We start from the raw sequence: 22915 nt of genomic DNA, 5'->3' as shown, positions 1-22915 counted from the left end.
GGGAAGGAGGAGGAGACCCTATTCAGCATGCAGTTTAGGCGGAACCAATGGGAGGCGCTCACTTCGCCTCGCTCGCCCCTCGTTTGCCGCCTCCCCGGCTCACGCGCACGCCCCTTCCCCCCCCCGGGAGCGCGCGCGCTTGCCTCTTCGCGCCCTCTCTCTCGCTCTCTTCTCCCCCGTGCAGCCCGCGCGCGCGCGCAGCCCGCGAGCGCCCCGGGAGCTGAGGCGGCTGGAAAGGGTGTCGGCGGCATGCGCTCTCCGCGCCGCCGCCTGCCTCAGTCTCTCGCGGGTCCCTGCTGAGGAAGCCCTTCCCCGGCGGAGCGGCTGGGCCGGCGAGCCCGAGGAGCAGGGGAGGCAGCGGCGCGAGAGGAGGCGGCCGAGGCGGCGTGGAGATGCTCCCCCGGCGGCGGCGGCTGCTCGCTTCCCTCCAGCTCTTCTGCATCCTCCGGATAGGTGAGCGTTGGTGGCGCCAGGGGGCGGCCGTGGAGGACTCTCCCCCGTGCCTTTTGCCATCCCCAGGGGCTCCCCGCTCGCCCTTTCCCCGAACGGCCGGAGCAAAACCGGACAGATCCGAGACGCTTTCAAGATGCGGGGCGCTGGAACAGCCATCGGCCATTTATACATGGGATGCTTTGCCTTGGGTTTGCTGCTCTCTAGATGCACCTTTCCCCCATCCACATTCTCCAAACTCTGCACGGGGGCTTCTTGCTGAGGACTCAGGTGGGGGGGGGAAATGTGCATCTACTGAGTGGCGAATCCAAGGCAAACCCCCCCCCCCCATGCCCAAATGGCCCTTCTGTCGTATGGGGATGTGGAAAGAAGGGGTCTTTTCTGTGATGAGCCGGGCTGCCTCTTGAAAATCCCCTGCGATCATGCCTCTCTGTCGACGTTTCCTCCTAGCTTCCCTTCTTCCTTTCATGCTCGAGGGGGATCTGAAGAAGTGGGGCTCTATTCCAGGCCTCAGATATTGCCAGCGCTTAGAAGGTGCCGCAAGACTCTTGTTCGTTTCAGGTGTCCCTTTCCTTTCCACGCAGCCAGCCAGACACATATTGATCTGGGAAAGCTCCGCTGCTGCCTCCGCCGCTCTCCCTTGGCGTTAACTAAAGCCACAGGATAGCCTCTAATCTGAATTGCGCTGCTATAACCAAGGAAACTCCAAAGGTGCAAGGCTTCTGATGGGGGTGGGTGGGGGCTATTCCAGCCATTCCTTCTCTCCCCAGCTAGGCAGGATGAGGCGCTGGCATCTGCACAGATAAGAGAGAAAGGCTGCTTACAATCCTGCACAGTGTTGGTAACAGGAATGTGCCTGCCTTACAGCGCTTGATATTAGATAGTACTGCATGTTCAAACAGTTAACGTTGGTAACCCGCTTACCTGAAGCTCGCTCCATCAAAATGAACTGCATTCACTGCAAATGTGTTTAGGAATGGGATCTTGCCATGGAGAGGGGAATTCCTTAGCTAATTAATTACCACCGTGTGAGAAATGTAGATATCTGTGGAAGAGCAAAGCAGCTCATCAATCCATTCATGCTTAGGACCCTCATATTCAGATATTGATTTAAAAAAATTTGATAGTACTACTTAGATAACCAGATTAATGTGCTGGATGCATTCCTTCTGTATTGTTTGTTAGCAGTTGATTACCGGAAACCAAATTAAATGGACAATGTTGTAGTAAACAATCAGTTTCAAGTTTCAATCATTTATAAAAATGAGAATTGGGTTCTTTGATTTATTTGTGACATATAATAATGCTTCTTGCCATATTACTAGCCAAGCTAATATCTGAGGGGAAAATGTTTCCTGACCTGTGAGTGAAAGTTAAGAATTGCTGCACTTGTATATATACAAATCCAGTTTTACAACAGATAAAGTAGATATTAACCTACATTTTTATCCAATAGGTTCTGCTGCTTTTGGTTCATTAAACCTTTGTAAACCACAAGGATCAGTGTCATACTCTAGCTAAGCAAGAAATTTAATTACAATAAATGTATCAGCTGTTGCGCAAATAAAAGAAATCAAGTGCCCTTTTTTAAGACTTTGCTAAGATTAATTTGTAATTATATCTGATTGGTTACACAGATGAAATTGCGATAATTTATGCAATATAATGGCATTCTTAATCCTTCATTAATCACTATTAGATATTTTGCCTTGATGAGTTCATTTTAATGGAGATGAGTTGGCCAGTGGAGGTGTGGAATAAGTATGTTGCAATGTAGATAAGATGAAGTAAGCATCAAACTCAATGGCTGCTGAACTTTACTTGATACATGCTTTAAGTTGTACCGTATGTCAGGGAACTTATAGTGCAATCCTACGCGTGTATACTCAGAAGTACCTGCCACTGGGGCTTACTCCCTAGTAAGTATGCTCAGGGTTACGGCCGTATTTCCTTATAATCAATGAAACTTCATTGGCTGCAGAAATACTTGTTAATATAATATTCCTTGTTTTAACAGGAATGTTTATTTAAAAAATCAAAGAGGTAAATACTTTTTCTGTAGGAAAAAATTACTATTTAAAAAACATAAAGCCAAACCTTATTTGCATAGAGTTGAGGACATTCTCTTTCTGTGAAGATTTTTCAAGATTTCCATGTGTTCTCCCTGGGGAAGCAAAGTACTTAGTTGTAATATATGAATTCATTGATGTACTCAGGAATGCAAAAGTGTGTGACTCTGACAAAAGTCTTTATTCATACATCAGATATACTATCAGCTGTGACTTTGTGTTTTCCTAAAGAACACACAGTTGTTTTCAGATAAGACCTGAAGGGGTCTGTGAGAGGTGATAGATTGTTTGGTCACAGTAGCATTGTGGAGTTCATTGTGGAGGACAGTTCATTGTGGAGGACTATTGAGCCAAACTACTTTGTGTGATGAACAATGTGATGGTTCCCATGCTTGTACCAGGAATTAAATTATCAGTTATTAGATTTCATTTGATGATATCTTTGTCCTGACATAATTTTCTTGTCCTGTGCTGCTGTTTCCTATGCAATTTTTACATTTTGGTATAGTTCTTTTATAAAAAATTTCATTCCAGAAGTCTGAGAGAGAAAAAATTGTGTGTTTTTGTGCACATGGAAGATACTTGTTATAACTCAGTAATCCTGGTGTCCAAAAATGTTAGTTGTTGAAGACTCTGGTGGTTGGTGTCATTACAAAAGAATAGACGTAATCTGTCAAGGCTCCTTAGAATTAATTTATGCTCAGTTGCTGCAATTTAACTTTCTTCTCTTGAATGTAGCATTGGTCATGATGCTTATAGCATATTTCTGTGGGCTGTTATGCCATCTCAGACTTTCCCTAGCTTAGGCCATGGGTGCAAAACATGGCTTTGGGCTGGGGGAGAGAGGTACTAATGAATTGATGCCACAGTGAATTGTTACCATGTTCCTTGTTTCCCCTCACAACGTTCTCGAAAGTGCTTAAATCCAATCCACAACACAATTGTGCCAAAATACTGGATTTCATCTTCTTTAGGCACATTTACTTCATTATGACTCAAAGGGGTTGCTTTATCCTTGCATGTGAAGTAGTTCTACTGAAGACTCTGGGATTACAGTGAAGTAATTAGTTTGAGTGCCGTCATCTTAGCATGTCTTGTTTTCCTTCTCCTTTGCACTTGTCATTTAAGTGGTCAGTTCCCACTGTGGCTCCTCTAATTAGGAATCTAAGGGTGAGAAGGTTCAGCTCTCTTGCTGACAATTTCAATTCCTCTTCAAATGGGTTAGTGTTTTTCAGGTTTCCCGTCCAAGAATTGGAAGTCTGGGTTGGTTCCGGAACCCTTGCTTCACAGACCAGAGCCCTATTCTTAGAGATTCATGCACTGTTTGTGAGGCGTCCCAGTATGACACATCCCTTGGCTAATCAAGACAGTATGCTCATAAGCTCCTTTTCTCATTAGGACAATTTACTGTTTGAATATATGTCACGGAATTCTGCACAGGAAAATATAAATCAGCAGGAAGAAAGATTTTTAAGACTTCAAGTAAGCAAACTGAAAATTTACTGATCACAGAACAGGCTATTCTTCCAAAGAAACTGGCATTGTTAGTTCCAGAAACAAATCACAATTCACATAATACCTTTCTTCGAACCAACCGAAATGATCCAAACAGTATACAAGCTTTAGAGTTCACCAGAACTCTTCATCAGTCAATATGATACAAAATAAAAAGAGGTAGGGGAGAACAAATGATGTTTCAGGCTATTATTTTTAAGGCCTTTTCTAGCCAGCATTCCTGTGCTTAATACTGGTGGGCCTGTAAATATGAAGTGGTGGCCCTGGTATCAGGTTGCACTGTTAGCAGCAACTATTTTTGAAGAATTCTTGTGGATTTGTACTCTTTTCTCTCCTCCTCCTCCCCGTTAATGAAGTTTGCAAATATTAGTTACTTGTCCTGATGAAAATACAAATGGGATTTCCCCCACATGGGCAGCAGGAAGTCCCCACATAAAGGAGAATGATCAGATGGCATCATGCTCAATATGGGTGTGACTCGCCTGCTCTTGATTTCCCCCCCCTTTTTGCACTTGAGAAAATAAACTTCATTTACTTTGAAGTAAAGAGGAAACTAGGATGGCTGTAGGTCGACCATCCATATGGCTGTTCCCTCATAGCCACTGTGGGGACGAGCTAAACTCCACTCCCCCCCACACACACATTGAGCCCTTTAAAGGGTTTGTTTCATTTATTTACCAAGCCATGCTATAGCACTACAGTGTGACTAGGAAAAAGAGAGGGAGGAAAGTATAAAGGCATTTACTGAAGGTTGTGGGCTGCAATGGGGAGGGCCGTGAGTGCACAAGTGTAACGGCGGGGAGACAGCAGAGCAAGTGCCATGGGAAAAGGGCATGTGTACACTGTTTCCCCTTGTTTCTGCTGCTGCTATTTTCATGCCCCTCCCTGAAAGAAGCTTGAGAAGGCTTTAGAGAATAGATCATAGCGATTAATGAGGTTGTTGTAGAAGAATTCACTCTATCCATCAGTTTGGTCTGAGATATTGCACTCCTTTGCTTCAGTATTGATATGGATGCAGAATTCCCACCTTCCTCTTTCTTCAGCAACCTCCTGTGACCTCTGAACAGCCAATGCTAGAGGTCATAGGATCTGCTTGGACAAAAACTCATGCAGCCCATGGGGTGGCAGTGAAGAGGGGGAACAGGCTAAAATCATTCTCGCCTCACTCTTTCACTAAGGGAGCGCTGCTGATAGAAGATGAATATGCGTGTGATCTTGTCCAGTTATTCCTCCTCACTGCAGCCCTTAACTGTGTGACTTTTTCTCCACATAGGCCCTGCAACTTCTAGCTGCTTCTTTCCCCCACCCCCAATCCAGAACTCAATAAGGGGTGGCCTATATTTGATATCCTTCCTGTGCTGTCTGTTCTGTTGTAATGTGTCAAGCAGTGTACCTTGTTGATAGCTACCATGTTGGGGGTGAGTCTTCATAGCAGTGGCAGCATTTCCATGCACTGTAAGTGATATTAGTAGTATTACAGTAATTCCTAATTTCATTATCCCCATATTACAAAGATGCTAAGGCTGTGAGAGAGAAAGAGCCCCTTGCCCAAGGCCACCTATCTGGTTCATAACTGAAGTGAAGTATGAGCCAGGATCTTCTTGGCTCACAGTTTGCCTAATCTTTACTATAGCTCTCAAAGGTACTAAACTGCTGTCAAGTACACTTTGCTTATGGCAACTTGTGAAGAGTTACACTGTTCTGTTCAAGTAATATGAAAGCTGTCTAAGAGAAGAAAATGATGCTGCTGTGGGGAAATAAATTTTATCTTGCTCAAAGAGCCCTATGCGTTTCAACTGCAGATTCATCAGGGGATCTGTAAGGCATCCATCTCTTAGAGTGTTCCCAGCATAATGAAGCTGTGGAGCAGATGGCTAGTGTGAAACAAGATTTATAGTCACAATTGTCTCAAACTATCAGGGTATATATTACAGTTAGGATGACTACATTGGCTGAGAAGTGGGTGGAATGGGGGAGCACTGTAATGTTACAATATGTGGAATTGGGACATTTTGAACTGAATATCTACATAAAGGTGGTTTGGATCTAATGTGCAGATAACCTTTCTAGATGTAGGTGCTGCACCTTTTTGTAAAGCTGATAGCAGAAAAAAATGAGTAGAATGATTGGCTTGCACCATTCTGTACATCATCAGAGCTATACATAAGGAGAAATGCAATTTAGCAGCTCAGTTGGAATCGTAAGTGCTACATATTGAAGCAACAGTGAAATTTTGAAAGCTCATGTAAGCACTTTCTGCTTCCTCAGGGAGACAGGATTGCAACTTAGTTCCATAGCATTATATACTCAGGAAAAATATCCTCTTGTTCTTTAAATCTATGCTCAATAGATCAGGCCTTACATCATAAAGTTGATGGGTTAATTGCATCCCTTTGTTTACTTCATCATTTTCCCATCTTCCATTTTATCCTCACAACAACCCTGTGAGGTAGGTGAGGTTGTGTGTGTGACTAGCCCAAGGTCACCCAGCAAGCTTCCATGGCAGAGTGGAGATTCTGACATGCTAAACACAACCACACTGGCTTTTCCCATTTAAACGCTGTCTAGCTTTGTCTGTAAACTGGTTACAGTTAAATAGCAGTTATATCTTAGTTGTGTTAAGTAGTAGGGAAATGTTTGAGCACTGTAAAGCTTTTTTTAAAAAATAAGAGTATTTTTTGAAAAATAATTTTTGCCTGCATAACTAGCTTCCTTCTTTCAAGTGCAATGAATACTGGATGTTGTGTACAGATAAATGGAGCCAGAGCCAGATGTATCCTAATGGATAAAGACCTGCTTCTGTGCACACACTAATAGAATCTCATACACAGTCATTAGCGAATGTAAATTTTCTTGTCAAATCTTTAGGAGGTTCCCTTTAATGTGACTACCTTATTGTTGATGAGAATGCTGTATCAGCTAATTTCAGTATTCCAGTAGTGAGTGAAAACTATTAATTTGAACTTAATAGGAATAGTTTCCGTGCAGTCATTAAGACATGTTATCTAGCACATGTTATCTAGCACAGATCGAACCTCTGGGGCACTTTAAATTAAGAAAGCTGGAAGTTCACTCTGAATACCAACATATTAAAGGAAGGCACTAGGTTAGCTTCCCCAGGTATGCAGACAGTTACCAGGGGAGAGATGCATAAACTCTTCTTCTCTACTCCCCTTCTCTTCCAAAAGTGGTGTTGCCTGGGAAACACTATTCTAACTCATCCCCTTCAGTCAGTTCAGTGCAGGATATTCACTTAACCCATGCTTTGACTTGACTCAGCCTTGTATTTGGCTATTTAGCTTCTTGTCCAGAACAAGTAGTATTTCTTTCCAGGCAAATATTGTTCCAAACATTCTACTCAAGTGGACTGTGGCATGCATGTATACACACGTTTGTGCAATCCATTGGGCTGGCCATGTTTATATGACATTTGACAAGGGCTTTTGTCATCCGTGAAGATACTGGGCTAGGCCTCCCCCTGCTGCTGGTATGTCCTCCCACTGGCCAATTAATTGGCAGCGAGAGGCAGCGGCTGGGGCCGGGGGATTTTCCAGGCACGGTGAGGGCTTAGCAGCCCTAGTGGCAGCCCCAGACTTCCTTGGTAGTCTTCTTCAGGTACTGGCCAGGGCCTCCCCTGCTTCCAAGATCTGACAAGATTGGGCTAGCCGAGGCCATCTGGGTCAGGGCATATTATAGTAGGAAACAGTTAAGAAGCAGAGAACAGGTAGGGTTCTTGTCTTTTTGGTTAATTCTGGTCTTGTGCCTTTCTGAAGGCAGACAAGATGTGAGACAGGTAAGGGTGGCTCTGCTATGTTGTATATGACTATTCCTATGACTGAAAGAACTAGGCAATGTTGAAGGGGCAAGGAGACATATTGCAACATGTTTTACATTACTGCTAGATAGAAGCCTTCAGAGTTGGAGGATGGTATATAGGATGCCATGGCAGTTAGTCTTTCTACCCTTCTCTGTTCCTGAGGTGTCAGTAATTATGGTCTAGGAGCAGAAGAGGTAGGGTTGCCAGCTCCAGGTTGGGAAATTCCTGGAGATATTGGAGGTGGAGTCTGGGGTGGGCAGGGTTTGGCAAAGGGAGGGACCTCAATGGGGTATAATGTCATAGAGTCCACCTGTTAAAGCAGCCATTTTTCCAGGAGATCTGATCTCTGTTGCCTGGAGATCAGTTAGAATCCCAGGAGATCTTCAGCCACTACCTGGAGGTTGGCAGTCCTAAGAACAGGACAGATATAGCATTTGGCAAACTGCAACATGTATTACTGCCCAAGCACTATCCACTATTCTGTAGATTATGCTTAAGTTCGTTCATCATTATTCCTCATAACACCACTGAGGGGTAAGCTAGGTTGACGTGGCTGGCTCAGTGAGCGTTACTTACAGCCCAAGCATGAGTTCAGCTTGATTTTCCAGCATGTAGCACCACACAAGCTCTTACCTACACTTCCATCCGAGTTGGTTAGAAAGGGTTCTTATTTAAACCACCCATTCATAACTTCCCGCAAAGTCGCTATGACACAAGATTCAGATTAGTTAAGTTTACTATGTTAAATTGGTATGGGAAGGAGAAAAGTTTCCCCTGCCCAAATATAACTGCCCTCCCTTAACACCCCCCCCAAAGTAAAACAAGGACATTTAACTTTCAGTTGTCCTTCTCTGTCAGTTTTAACTTTTGAGCCTTGCCATTTTCTGTGAAGATTCGCAGTGCTTAGCATCAAGAAGAAAGCAGGCTCCTGTATGAACTTGCTCATCAACTGAGTTCATTTTCAAATGTCTTGGTTTAGCCACCTCCTGTGAGTGTGTACGCATCTATGTGAACACATAAACACATGTATATGCAACCTAATGTTTCTGGCTTTTAAAATATTTTACTATATCAGATTTTCTTGGTTTTCAGATTTTTATGCTTCTGTCTTTATTATTAGATATGCTGGTTTCTTATGATTGTGTGGTTTGTACTTTACATTTTTAATATTTTATTGTATTATTACAGATTTTTATGCAAGCCTCCTTGAGCAAAATTTTCTGGTTGAGCAGTCAGGATATAAATGCCAAACACAAATGTAGAGAAAAAAGTTGTACAGCCATTTGAATACAAAGTGTATGAATATAAAATATACTTAACAGCATTCATTCCGGCACCTATACAAATAAACTGAGCTCAGGTATTATTCTCTTTCTCTCTGTTCTCTTTCTTCATTCACAACCACTAGGTTTGTACAAAAAAATTTGGGGGTGTTGCTGTTCTATTATCAGTGACTCCATTCCGGCTCTGAATAGTACTGTCAGTACTGTATAAATCTGGCAGACAAATGTCCCACTATGAGCAGTATTTTTATTATCTATACATGGGAACACCAGCTTTTTCTTTCATGACAATGTGTCTACAGTGCATAATCTGCTGGAGATTTGTTTGAGTCACTGTGACATCTCTTAGGCAGAATTCTCAAGGGGACTATAGAACCAAAAAAATATAGGTTTATAGATGTATACTCTTTTCTACTGGGAATCTGTGCATTCATTGCCTAATATCCCAGAATATTCAGATATGTAAGTAGTTAGTGATATTCATTCATTAGGGTAGTTTTGTGTCTGTTAAGCAAGGGATTAGTTGCTGGCTGAGTAAAGAAAGGTAGACCACCTAACTAAATATGTGTGTAACTGGGTGCATGAAGGAACTAGATGCATGACGATTTTTTAAAAACTAGAGTTCTCATTGATATACCTATTTCACATGTAAAGTACGTTATAATTTTTCAGACATGCTAACTGAGTATTCACAAACATGAGGGTGGAATCATAGTGGCAAGCTCTGCCCCAATCTGTGCATGTTCATTAGAATGGGGTGTGGCTCACTGGTAAAGCATCTGCGCATGCAGAAGGTCCCAGGTTCAATCCCTGACATCTCCAGTTAAAAGGATCAGTTAGCAATTGATGTGCAAGACTTCTGCCTGATACCTTAGAGAGCTGCTGCCAGTCTGAATACTGACTTTGATGAACCAATGGTCTGGTTCAGTATAAGGCAGCTTCATCTGCTCATCTTTTGTGTAGGGTTCCTGATAGCCAGGAAAAAGCTTTACATACGGGTCTAGTGAATGTACACAAGTTGAAGGCAGAGCTTGTTCCCACGATCTTCTTCCTCCCAATAGGTTTGTTCTCCCCAGTTAAAACATTTGAAAACAGTTGTGTAATGAAAAATTATTTTGCAGAAAAGACATTTTCATGGCACAACAGCCCCTTTCCATGTGTTTCAGCTACCACCAAGTTCTGATCACCATGCTATCTCATCACACTAGAAACTTTGTGTTTAACTCTGAGTACGTTCAGCCTTATATGTGGATCAGTTTTACATAGGAAGGATGTTTGTTAAATGTTTTCCCATTAAGATTTTTTTTTTTTAAAGAATGATTTGAAATATCCACAAATCTCTGTTCTCTATCAGGATACAGTCTCTGGCATACAACCCACTACTAGTGGGTTTAGTAGTATTGTTCTCACCAGTATTGTTCTCTTCCCATTCTTGTGAACCTTCCTGCTGCCCACCCTCACATCTGCCCACATTATCTGCATGCCCTTTGCCTGAGTGCTGTGGGTATTGCATGTGGCTGGTCGTGCAGCCCCCATGGCTGCTAGGAGGGAAGTATCCACTTTAGTACTCTTTTGCTTCCCATACTTCATGAGAGTAATAGAATATAGTCACACTGACACTCACAAGCACGAAATAAGACTGCATAAGAAATAGGATGAAGAGAGATGCATATTTCACTCCCTTTTTCTATTCATTTATTATGATGCTCTTAAAGAATCTTATAAAAGACCATCTGGGACTTTAAAGCAGTGTAAACATTCTGAAATAAACAATCTGAGGTGAATTACGAGAATCTCATAAGTGGCAAATTTAGTTGTCACATTTTGTACATATTGTTTTTGCCTCAGGTTCCTTTTGTACTGATCCCTTCCCTGCCATGGTAAGCCTGAAAGGAGTAAAAATCTTTTAAATTATATTTGCTAATTGTGAGGCCAAAGGTTTAGTCCCTCAAAGAAAAGCCATTAGGTAGCACTATATAATAGCAGTTAATAACAGAGTAAGAATTATTTAATTTAGCCTGCAATTCCTGATCTTTATTTTATTACATCTATTGTAAACTACCCATTAGACATCAAAAAGCTTCATAGTAATTTCCTGCTTTTAGCATATAATTTTTTTCCTGCTGGAAATCACTTTGAATGAACAGTGTATTGTTTCAGAACATTGCCTTCTTTCATACAAACAAATCAATGACTTGATGAAGGTAGACTGAATCAGATTTGCATGCCCTGTATTATTCAATCTTGATCCATTTTTCATTACCCATATTGGCAGGGCTTGATGTTCTGCAGGAACAGTTGAAAGCATAAGCTTTACAAAGCTAAAACTGAAAGCAAGTCTACTTATAGTAAGTCAATCAAAATGCTTGCACAAGTGCTTCCTGCCTGTAAAAGGAACACATCAATCCAGTGGCTACAGTTGGGTCCGGGATCCCCATCCTATATATTGTGTAACACTCAGAGGTGAGTTGCAGGATCTTCTTAATTCCTGCTTCTGTGGTACCCAATTCAGATTGCACATGGTGATACACATCGAGAAGAGGCTTCAGTCTTCCCTCTTGTGCCATTTTCATGACCTGAAACCATCTGTGGTGGGGTATTGGTTAAGAGTGGCAGACTCCAATCTGGAGAACCAGATTGGATTCCCCACTCCTCCACATGAAGCCTGCTGGGTGACCTTGGGCTAGTCACAGTTCTCTCAGAACTTTCAGCTCCACCTACCTCACAAGGTGCCTGTTGTGAGGGGGAAAGGAAGGTGATTGTAAACCACTTTGAGACTTTTAAAGGTAGAGAAAAGCAGGGTATATAAACCAACTCTTCTTCTTCTAGGTGGGTGAGTCATTGTTTGGCCAGTTGAAGGAAAACAATAATGTGTAAAGAGGCTCTTTGTGCTGTGGTGCTCTTTTATGTATTAGTATGTTCTGGTTAGAGCATATGCACTTCTACTAAAGGTCCTAATGATCAGAGTGAAAATGTGCTTGTGTCCTAATGCTAGTGTCAAAAAACTGGCTTTGCTTATCAGTGTCTTGGCCTTTCAAAATCTTTGGTCTAGATAGTCTGGCATAAAATGGAATAATTCATTCTAGTTTGTATTCCTTTTGGTCATACTTTTGGGGCATCCTTTTGACTAGGTTGGGCCTTGTGTGCCTCTTGGATTTTGGACTTTGTCAGGGAACATCTGGGTCAGAGGACCAAAAAACCTATTTAAGTATCTGAGATTTTAAAATTTTCTTGCTCTGTGCTATTCTTATATCTGTATGCTTTTGCACATTTACTTTAATAAGCCTTATTAATTATACTTCTATGGCGTTATTTGGATTTGGGGGCTTTAATCTAAACCCAGTACCTTGGCCTACTTTGGCTACAGCCACCAAAGTAATTATTTTTAGAATTCAACTTGCAAGTGTCCTACCTTGCAGGACTGACATCTTGATTAATACCCGCTAGGGCTGGAGATTCTTTCCCTCAGTTAGTCAGAGGGGCTGGTGGTGGCTCATTAGCCCAGGCAGTGAAGATTCATTCCCTAGAATTTTGTGTGTTGTTTTGCCCTCACCTGTCACTACCCCTTGACTGCTAGTACTTAACTATAGAAGTAATTTTGCAAAGAGTAAAAATATTTTGATAACATTTAGAGATGTAGTAGATAAGTATACTAGGAATATGGTTGTAACCTCTTCTGAAGTCCCCCTTCCTTTGTTCACAAAATTAGTACAACATCAGCCTGACTGAAATGGAAACAAGTCCCTCTTCTCTCCCTATTGTCCTTCCTTGAGCAATGAGAAATTCAAGACATTATTGGCAGGGTCAGTCTTGTTTGAAGGCAAGATTGTAGGACACTGATTACTTCTTTGTAAGAATATATTTTCAATCAAGGGATGTTGCAAAAAGCAGGACTAGTTGCAAGGCATAATCACTGTGGACTTCCTCAAACACAGGAGAGTATTTTTCTCAAGCATCTCTTTTCAACATTTCTCATAACCTGTACAACATCTTATTTTCCATGATATTAAGTTTCAGGAATATCCTATTTCTTACGGCTGGCTTAACAGTTAAAGCGGATTGTGAGGCATGTATAGTTCAGTGGTTATATTTTCCCATGTCCGAGTGAGTCCCTCGAAGGAGAAGGTGGTACCCTAATATTATTCACCTGTTCATAACAAACATGTATAAACTTTATTCTTGTTGCAATACAGATGTGGGTTGGTATTCAGAAATTCAACCCAGAATCATACATCCCTAAAAAATTACATACTGCTCAAATTTAGTATATAAAAACCCTGAAATAATTATGAGAATACTTTGATCCAAAATAGTACATTATTATTATACTTTTGCTGTATGTATTTTCTAAACCTATCAAGAACATTTCAGCCTGTAGGATAGGCTGAAGTTAATAAAACAAGGAATTACAATTTTGCCATTGTGAATAAAGGAGGAAGAGCTCTTGTTAGACATTATGAAAAATAGTCTTATATGCAGACCATGATCAAAATTGATGTTGCGTCCATCAGGAGTCCAAAATTATTAGCCTCTGTACCACATCTGATGAATCTCAGCTTTGGCATCCACTTTACCACCATTTCAGTGTTAGGAAAAGGTTAACTCACAGCTAGAGGGAATCAACTGAGAAAGATAACTTAACAGGCAGAAGCATATGAGCTTACTCCCTGGGGTTATAAATGAGACGAAAGAAGAAAAGGAAGCTTTCAGTGCTGAAAATGGATGTAAAGTGTGAAAGAGGAAAAGAAAGTCAGCCAGACTGTGGCTGGGAGGAGCCAGTGACACAGAGAAGTAAGAAGTAAGAACTCTGCACAACGAATAAGATTTTTTGAATAGAGGAAGATCATTCCAATGCTAACTTAGTCTGCACTATATGTTTTTAATAGTTGGTTAATTTCTAATGACTTTTAAGATGTTTTGTGTTTTTAATCATGTTGATTTTATTTATTTATTTATTTATTTATTTTGTGATTTATAGCCCGCCCTCCCCGGCCAAAGCCGGCTCAGGGCAGCTAACATCATACAAAAGCATGAATGCATCAATAATAAAATTAACCACAAAATCTAAATTTAAAACAATAAAATCCCTATTTAAAAGTTAAAAATTAAAAACCACTTCAAATAAGTTCCCTGAAAAGGCAGCATAGAAATGTTCTTAATAAATAAATAATATGAAGGCTGAGAATGTTAAATGTTAAATAGATTAACAGCCCATTCCTGACCTGAAAGGACGAAAGCCCTTTGGATGTCAGGAAAGGGCTGCCCTGGTGTAAGTGGCATGGCCGCCACCAGCCGTGCCACTTATGCCATCCAGGTTGGCATGGACACCGGCAGTGGGATCTGGATGCTGGCCTCCTGGCGCTGCTGTGGCAGTGCCACCCAGGGACGCTGGCTGGGCCTTCCGCCAGCATCCCACCGGCGCAAACCCCTGTGCCAGTGTTTTGGGGGCGTGCCGGGGGGCAGAGCTGCCAGTGGGCAGCTTCCTGTCCCCTTTCAGCCCGGTACGCCATCGGGGATAACGGCATTGCTGCACCATTATTTTTTTTTTGCTGGCGCAGCCTCGCTGTTCTCAGTGGGGCAAAATGGCCCATTTAAAAATTAAAAAGCCTCCGAAAGGCCATTTAAAGCCTTTCGGTGGCCAGGGGATGGCTTTGGAGGCTCCCCAGCGGCAGCACAGCCACGCCGTCCCCAGCCACCACAGGCTCAGGAATGGGCTGTAATTCAAGTGTCCTATTTGTATTGAAGCATTATATGGCAATACACGCTAAGAAAAGAAGCACTTTTAAATGGGAAGTATTCACTGAAGAAACACTTTCAGGTGTATTCTGAGTTTTTTGTGGTCTTTGTATTGAGTGCCTTTTTTCAGCAAATTTGTGGTCTGTGTGGGTATATGATTAGCATTGTTGCATCTGTCCTTGATTTATGAAAGAGTAAAAAAAACAAGGTTGCTATAGAAAATTGTAATTAATCCCAAACCTAGTAAATTTCCAGCCTTCAGGATCAAAGGCAAATGCACTTAGCACCATAATTAGCTTTAGTTTCCAGATGAAGAAGAGAGACCCTTTTTATTAAAACCCGTGAGTTTTGTTAAGCGGAAAATGACTTCAGTGGAAATTTTACAGAGCCCCAGTTGCTTTGGGGAAAGAAATAAACAACACACTTGTTTCATGGTAATGCAAGTGCTGGCAGCATTTCTGTATTTTGAAGCTTAGCACAAGTGACAAAGAAGGTTCAAAATTCACAAATTGCTTATTTTTTGAAGAAGAACATAAAAGTGTATTCTGCTTGTGAAAATGAACCTACGGGGTCAGCCATATTAGACACTGTCTGCTTCCACATGGAGATGATTCCCTGTGTAGCTCTGGTTGCTGTGAATGCAGAGTTATTCGCAGTGGTACTAGAGCATCTACACAGCAGTTTTCCCTGCACTTTCTTTGCTTCAGTCCCCTGTAGCCCTCATTTCTTCCCCCTCCACCAGAGGACTGTTTATTTTTAAAAGTTAGGGATTGCTAGATCGCTATAGAATTATGTTATATCAACCTGTTGCAACAATGTACTAGACAGAAACAAAAAAAAGGGGGGGAGCCAACCAATGAACAAAGCTGAGTACCCAAAGGTTGGGTGGAAAAGAACTCAATTATATATATAAATGTATTTATTTTAAAGCGCTAATGTTCCTATTAAAAACATTAAAAAATTACATTAAAAGAAAGCACAAATGGCAACTAATACAGGTTGATAGACTGAAACCACAATCCAAACACATTTCGGCCCCCTGGCCTTCGTCAGTGGGCTAATAAAATCACTTATTATGTGCACATATACATAATACAACAAGTATGACAATATGACAATATGAAAATAGTATTATAACAACCCAGGTCTGTGTATAGGGATATATTCCAATCTGACTCTACCCAATATATTTTATAAGATTACAGAGCCCACTGCCATGGAGTTCATTCTACTTGTTCTTTTCTGGGCTATATTAACCTTCCATACAAGGTGTGCGTACCAGTAACAACCAGATAAAAAAGGGCTAAATACTTTATTAAAACTAAAAGCTGGAACTACTACTAGATAATAGCAGTAGATCACTACAATATTATAATGCTATATAGTGATGTAGTAATTCCATTGTTTGGTTTTAAGCACTTTAATGTGGGGAGAATGGTGTTTGAGGGAAAGAAGGAAAATGGTACCAATGTGAGTGGGACCTGCAAAAATGTACACCTTCCTGTCCACGCAGTGTCCAAAGCTGCTATTGAGTATACCAAACCAGATTAGGGAAAGATTGTAGCAAAGCAGGAGAAAACACAGAAGCAGGACGAATAGAGGACGATGGCATGTGGACGCTCTTGAAAACAGTACTGCTGTAAGAAAGCCAAGATGGAACGAAATGTCTGTGTGGAAACAGCTACTGTGTGGATAGCAGCCTAAAATAAACCTTGATTTGCCTTTCTTTCAAGATCAAAGTGAGATATTCCTATCTGCCTTTGTCATCAGCCCATTATCTGCTACGTATAGTATACAAATGCCATCACAATGAATTTTGCTGTTAAGAATACTTTAAGTAGCAGATTAAAGGACTGAATTTGTTGAGCTTCTCTCTTTGGTGGAGTATTTCTTCAGAGTACATATACATATGTACATTTGAAGCTGCCTTATACTGAATCAGACCACTGGTTCATCCAGGTCAGTACTGTCCACTCTGACTGGCAACTGCTCTCTAGGATCTCAGGCACAGATTTTTCACATCACCTACTGTCTGGTCCTTTTAACTGGAGATGCCAGGGGCTGAACTTGGGAACTCCTGCATACACAGCAGATGGTCTGTCACTGAACCATGGACCCTCCCTAAATGAAGCTGCCTAAATGAAGAGTAGGACAATACTCATTGGTAGAATATTTCTAATTTACCCTAGAGATTTTGAAGCAGTAATGGGGGGGGGGGGTGTCTTTCAGTATTTATACTGCAAATAATTTCCAGTTAAGAGCTGTTGCTGACCTGTTAGCAGAGATTAAGACCCAGGCAAGGCGATATTTGACCTAAATAGCCCAGACTAGCCTGATCTCAACATATCTCAGAAGCTAAGCTGGGTCGACCCTCACTAGTGTTTGGATGTGACACCTCCAAGAAATACCAGGGTTGTAATGCGGAGGCAGGGCAATGGCAAACCACCTCTGAATGTCTCTTGTCTTGAAAACCCCAACAGGGTCTGACCATAAGTCAGACGTGACTTGACAATTTTTTTTTTAAAGCATTACTAAGTTATATAGCCAGATTCCATTGGTTTATGGTGTGGTTTGAAAGAGGGCTTAACACAGCTCAAATTTGGATTCTGTTGTTAATGCTCTGTATAAGTACAACCAATACACACACACACACACACACACAGGGTTAAATAGCAGAGCTTCCTTGTTGGAAAGTGTTGTTGTTTTTAAATGAAAAAGCTGCTGATGAGACATTTTTAATGACCCTATATGACTCAAAACATTTTGTCATTGTCTGAGGGAAATTCTCAAACTTAGAAAACATCTGTTTCATCAGACGGTCCGCTAAGATATCTCACAGTTGCTTTATATGAGTCCTATGTATATCAAAAGTAGTACGCTGAACATTCTGAGTACTGTGCACACATTTGTTTATTATTGTGGGGAATGTATTGTAGCTTTAAGACAGCTAAGTACTGGCTGCTAGTGAAGTAGTTATGACTCCAGGGAATGATATAAACCTTTCACATTTTATTACTCTGTAGGAACATTTCAACTGCAACTTTGTTGTCAGAGGCAAAAGTAGATATTGACAAGAAGTTAGACCATGATTATTGTGCCAGTGAAATCTCGGCTCTGTTCACTCCACAGACTTAGGTACACTTTCAGAGACCATGTATGAATGGTTGGGTTCGGAGTTTGTGTCCATGGCAATTTGTTCAGTGTGTAGAGGAAGGTACAATAGCATTAACCCATGAAAAGGATCAGTTGTTTTCATGGAAAACAGTCAAGACATGCTTTGCATTCATATAGCCAAGTTAATGGGACCTAAGCATCATTCACTAAAGGCTTCTATTTGAGGGCATCGATGGGCCACTTGCTATGATCATATATGTTTGTTTGTGTGTATACACATTTATTAGTGCCACTATGCTCAGTGGACTTTTCACCAGCACAAACACCCAGATGAGTTTTCTATAGGAGAAAATTATTTGTCAATCAAATGGAACATTATTCATTTTAGAAGTTTATTGAAACATTGGTGGAAAACCAGAGAGATCTTATAAATGTCTGATTTTCCTGTTTGTTTTCTATTTGATGTAAAGTTTTTTAAAAATGCATGTATCTCAGGACCAGTTTCATTCATTCAGTCTTGGTACTTCAAATTGACTGAAATGTCAGCTGTTCATTGTCTGCTGCATGACTTCTTCAGCCTACTGCCCAAAGCAGAAGAAAGTGGACTTCAGCTAGCCTGTAATTTTAAAACTTCTAAACATTAAAGTCACATAAACTGATAGATCAGAATCTCCCACAGGACTTTCATACTTATAAAATTATCCTTGATTTTTATAAAATATAAAATATAAAACCTTCATAGATGTGCCTTGATCTGCATGAGTGGTTTCACTTCATTTTTTTGTACGCTATGGAACAATCCATGTGCTGTATTCTGTTTTGCAGCCTGAGAAATGTTTCCTCCGTTTCTATAATGGGTTTGAGTGCCCTGGATTGTTAAGTTTAAGTATTGGCCACATACAATTAAACATACTGCTTTACTTGTTGAATAATACGACAGGAATAGCAGTCATTTAACCTGTATTCCTGGATGTTAAGATCAGTTTAACTTTGCCCTTTTATTGCTTGTAGCCAGAATAGTGATAATAAGTAAATATAAGAAGATGATATAATGAAATCATTTGGGGTGATTAACTTAAGAAATTATATTACTTTTTGTTTGTAGTTGGACACTTCCTTTCAGTTGGCAAGGATTGTTGCTGTTTTAAGTACAGTACTTGCGTTTTAAAAGTTGCTACATTCCAGTCACTGACCACTGAAAGCTACATTTAGGTTGCATACTTTTGTTGTGAAATGAATGCAAATTAATACAGCATTTTGTACTTTGATTTGCTGGGAAATCCAAAACTTCCATCATTCTTCCTAATAGCAAATCAAATAGGTATCAGGTAGAATGCAAAATGGGGTCCCACTCACAAACAAGAGGTTTCTCCATAACTTATCTTGTATACAGAAAAATATTCTTTTTTTTTTCTAAAAGGAAAAATATTTGAAATGGCCCAGTAAACACTGGGCATTAAGACTGCCTTCTGACAGCCACAAATGTTCACTTAAGGGGAGGGAAAATTTGCATAATTGATTCCTTTAGACTAGAGCATAAAATATAAGCGATGGTGATTAGGATCAGAAGGTGCATTTCCTGAGGTGCACATACCCTTACTTTATAATAGAAACCTTGTCCCAAGGATAATCTTCATATCTTGGGAGGCATTTGGGATTTTAGGATCTCTCTCCATTTGCAACAGCTTCTGACAGCAGGAGAAGGCAAGTTGTTTTATAGTGCTTACCTTAGACCTAGGATACAATCCCAGATCCTAGATTTTTATTCAGATCCTTTAAAAAGTATCACACAGCAAACAGGAATCAAGCTTCATATTAAGGAGTTGATTCATGTGATGTGTAAAAAAAAAAAGGTGGCATAATTTCACACTGTTTACAAGGGACTTACACAAGGAAAGACAGAATTAATTGAAATCTGTCATGCCATTGATCTCTGTCATGCCATTCATAGGGTCAAAGCAGCCTGGATACATATTGCCTGTTGCTACCCATGGAGATGTCCTTATAAAACTATTCTTGAGGCAATTGGACTTGCTTTCAAATATTATGCACTCAGCATAACCATGCGGGGGGGGGAGGGCTGCATGCTGTAGCTGCAGCATTTGTCAGTGGAAACCATGTGGCTTGCCTGGACTGTAAGATTTATACCTATGTCAGAGGTCCCAGCAAGATGTGATGTTGGCACAGGGCTCGCCACAGGAACTAGCTCATCTGCCTAGTGGCCACTTACCGACTCATTATCATTGTATGTTGGAGCATTTTTCTTAATAAAAGGTTTACCTTCCTGTTTATATCAAGTCTTGCAATGAGCCACCGACTGTTTTCACCTGGCTACAAAACATTACACTTTATGACCATTCTGTGGTAAGTCGGTGAACCAAAAGCCCTTAAGAGAGTATTTGTGCTGAAGAGTTTCCTATTTAAACTTTGGGGTAAATACAGTACAGGGTGACATTTTTTTTTTAAGTAATGGCCTCTATTTTTTGGTTCAGCTGACAAAAATTAGTCTTTTTCACAGAGTGTCAGCACCATAATAGAAATGATAAAAGGCTCTCTGTTGATTTAGTAAAAGGTCAGAAGAAAGCTCAGAGAGGTGATGCTGCAGTCTGTGATGGCTTTCTCCATGCTGTATCTTTGCAAAGGATGAAGCAGCGTGTGCTCCAACAAGGTCCTTAGTTTCAGTAGTGGATATGCTGATTTCCTAGGGCAGCTTTCATAATTTGATTGTGTTCTTCTGAGTTTAACTGGACATGGGGTGGCAGAATGTCTGTAACAACTGTTTATTCATCACCCTTCCTAAATGTTTACTCTAAGGCATTCCTTTGTTAATCATTATTGGATATGAGGGTGATCTGACTGCAACATCTGTCAGCCCATTGATCGCCAGGGATCTAGGCAGGTGTCCCCTACCTCCCTCACTGCTCCACGTGCATCCCTCCTGAAGCTGTGGTCTCCGTGGAAGAGGACAACCATCCCAGATACATTCACATCATGTAGCTGTTAAAGTTATCTTTCCATGGAAAAAATAGGTGGCAACCATAAATTAACTCCAAAAGAGTAAGCAGCATATGGCAGCATCTGGCAGCAGTTTAACAGGGACAGAACCTACTGATATGTTTTGGGTAGGGTTGCCAGCTCCAGGTAGGGAATCGTCTGGAGATTTGGGGGTGGAGCCTGGGGAGGGCAGGAACCTCAGGGGGTACAATGCCATAGAGTCAGCCCACCAAAGCATCAATTGTCTCCAGGGGAACTTATCTCTGTAGTTTGAGGACTAGCTGTAATTTTGGGGAGTCCCCAGGTCCCACCTGGAGTCTGGCATCCTTAAGCATGGAAAGGAAGCTTAGCAGGGATGTTATGCCTTACAATCCTTGCTCCAAAGAGGCCGTTTTCTTCTGGGGAACTGATCTCTGCCACCTGGAGATCAGTTGTGATTCCAGGAGATTTCAAGCCCCCACCTGTAAGTTGCCAGCTCTGGTTTCATGTGATCCCCTTCATCTGGGGATTTAAGAAAATCTTTTCAATTTTTTTTCTCAGTTGAGTTGCTTTCTGTAAACCTCAAATGGAAAAACAAATTCTCCTGATGCCCTGTGACAAAGAGTACACCAACACAAAAGTGTTTCAATTAGTTTTCTGTTTCCACTAAACAACCTCTTCTCACACACTTTCTGAAACCTTGCTCTATGTGTAAGCTGGTCACTCTTTAGGTTGTTTCAGCGTCTAGCAATCAGTTGATAGAGATCCAAGGGGTCGTAATAAGAGGCTAGCTTGTAACTTCCAATTTGCAAACTAGTTCAAATTTCTAATGCTAAGTGGTCTTATTCAGGCTTCTTCAGGACTTACCCAGAGCCACCTCTTTTTCTTTTTTGCTGTCAAGTCACATCTGATTTGTGGCTATCCCTGTTGAGGTTTTCAAGGCAAGAGATGTTCAGAGGTGGTTTGCCATTGCCTGCCTCCATGTCACATCCTGGTATGCCTTGGTGGTCTCCCATCCAAATACTTGCCACGGTCAACTCTGCTTAGCTTCTGAGATCTGACGAGATCAGGCTAGCCTGATTTGAGGGGTGGAGCCTGGGGAGGGTGAGATTTGGGGAGGGAAGCAACCTCATCAGAGTATAATGCCATAGACGCCACCCTCCAAAGCTGCCATTTTCTCCAGGGGAACTGGTGTTGCCAACCTCCAGATTGCTGGTCCCCACTTGTGTGTTCTATTTCTTTCTTGTTGTATCTGTGAAACAGTTGGGATTCATTTGACCCCAGGATTTCATGCCAAGTGATCTTTTGTCAAATATTGGTAGAACCTGAGGGGTAAGGACAAAACACTCACCTCTGTTTTCCCAGAGAGACTTGGATGGTCAACCAAATCCACTCCGAAACTAGCTATTCATGTGCTGAAAATGTTTTGGGGTTTTTTTTTTTTTTTTGGCATGGAAAGGGCTAGTTAAATAATAAGAGAAACCCCATTCAAAACTAACCTTTTGCCTACCCAAAAACAGGTGTTTACAGTTTCTCTATAACCTTTTTGGCACAGAGAGGACGTGTTTTGAAGGGTTTATCATTTTTTTTTATTCTGTGGTATAAAAGAACACAATAATACTAATCTGCAATACAGAAACTAAACGAATATGATGAACCCTTTCAAAATAAGCCCTTTGCTTGCTGAAAAACTATTTAAAAACTGCTTTCAGAACAAAAAGAGCTTGTTTTGGAGGAGTTATCTCTTCTTGTTTCTATAGCAACACATGGATGTGCTTTTTCTAGGATTCCTGAATCTCTATGTCACAGAAATTATTTAAGAAAAATTCCCCAGTTTTAGCAGTCATGGCAGGCACCAAAATGCAGATCTCTCTTGGACTGCTCATCAAACGCACCAGAGGTAAAGTTTCGATCCAAAGATTAGTTTGAAATGGGAAGGGCCAAGATTCAACTAGATC

At 41.2% G+C, this 22915-nt stretch overlaps 1 protein-coding gene across 3 annotated transcripts in view; it reads left to right on the top strand.

The window, feature by feature from the left end:
- The first annotated feature begins 389 nt into the window (after positions 1 to 389).
- PTPRZ1 (protein tyrosine phosphatase receptor type Z1) overlaps positions 390 to 22915 on the top strand; it is a 127362-nt gene continuing 104836 nt past the window's right edge. For all 3 annotated transcript variants that reach the window (XM_056845797.1, XM_056845796.1, XM_056845795.1), the window contains exon 1: positions 390 to 453. In XM_056845797.1, coding sequence (XP_056701775.1) covers positions 393 to 453 — 61 coding nt within the window. In that variant the 5' untranslated portion in view covers positions 390 to 392. The remainder of the gene's footprint in view (positions 454 to 22915) is intronic.

Source organism: Euleptes europaea, chromosome 3 (assembly GCF_029931775.1).
Source record: "Euleptes europaea isolate rEulEur1 chromosome 3, rEulEur1.hap1, whole genome shotgun sequence".
NCBI classification, from domain to species: domain Eukaryota; kingdom Metazoa; phylum Chordata; class Lepidosauria; order Squamata; family Sphaerodactylidae; genus Euleptes; species Euleptes europaea.
Note: the sequence above shows the minus strand (reverse complement) of the source record. Positions and strands in the feature narration are given on the sequence as shown.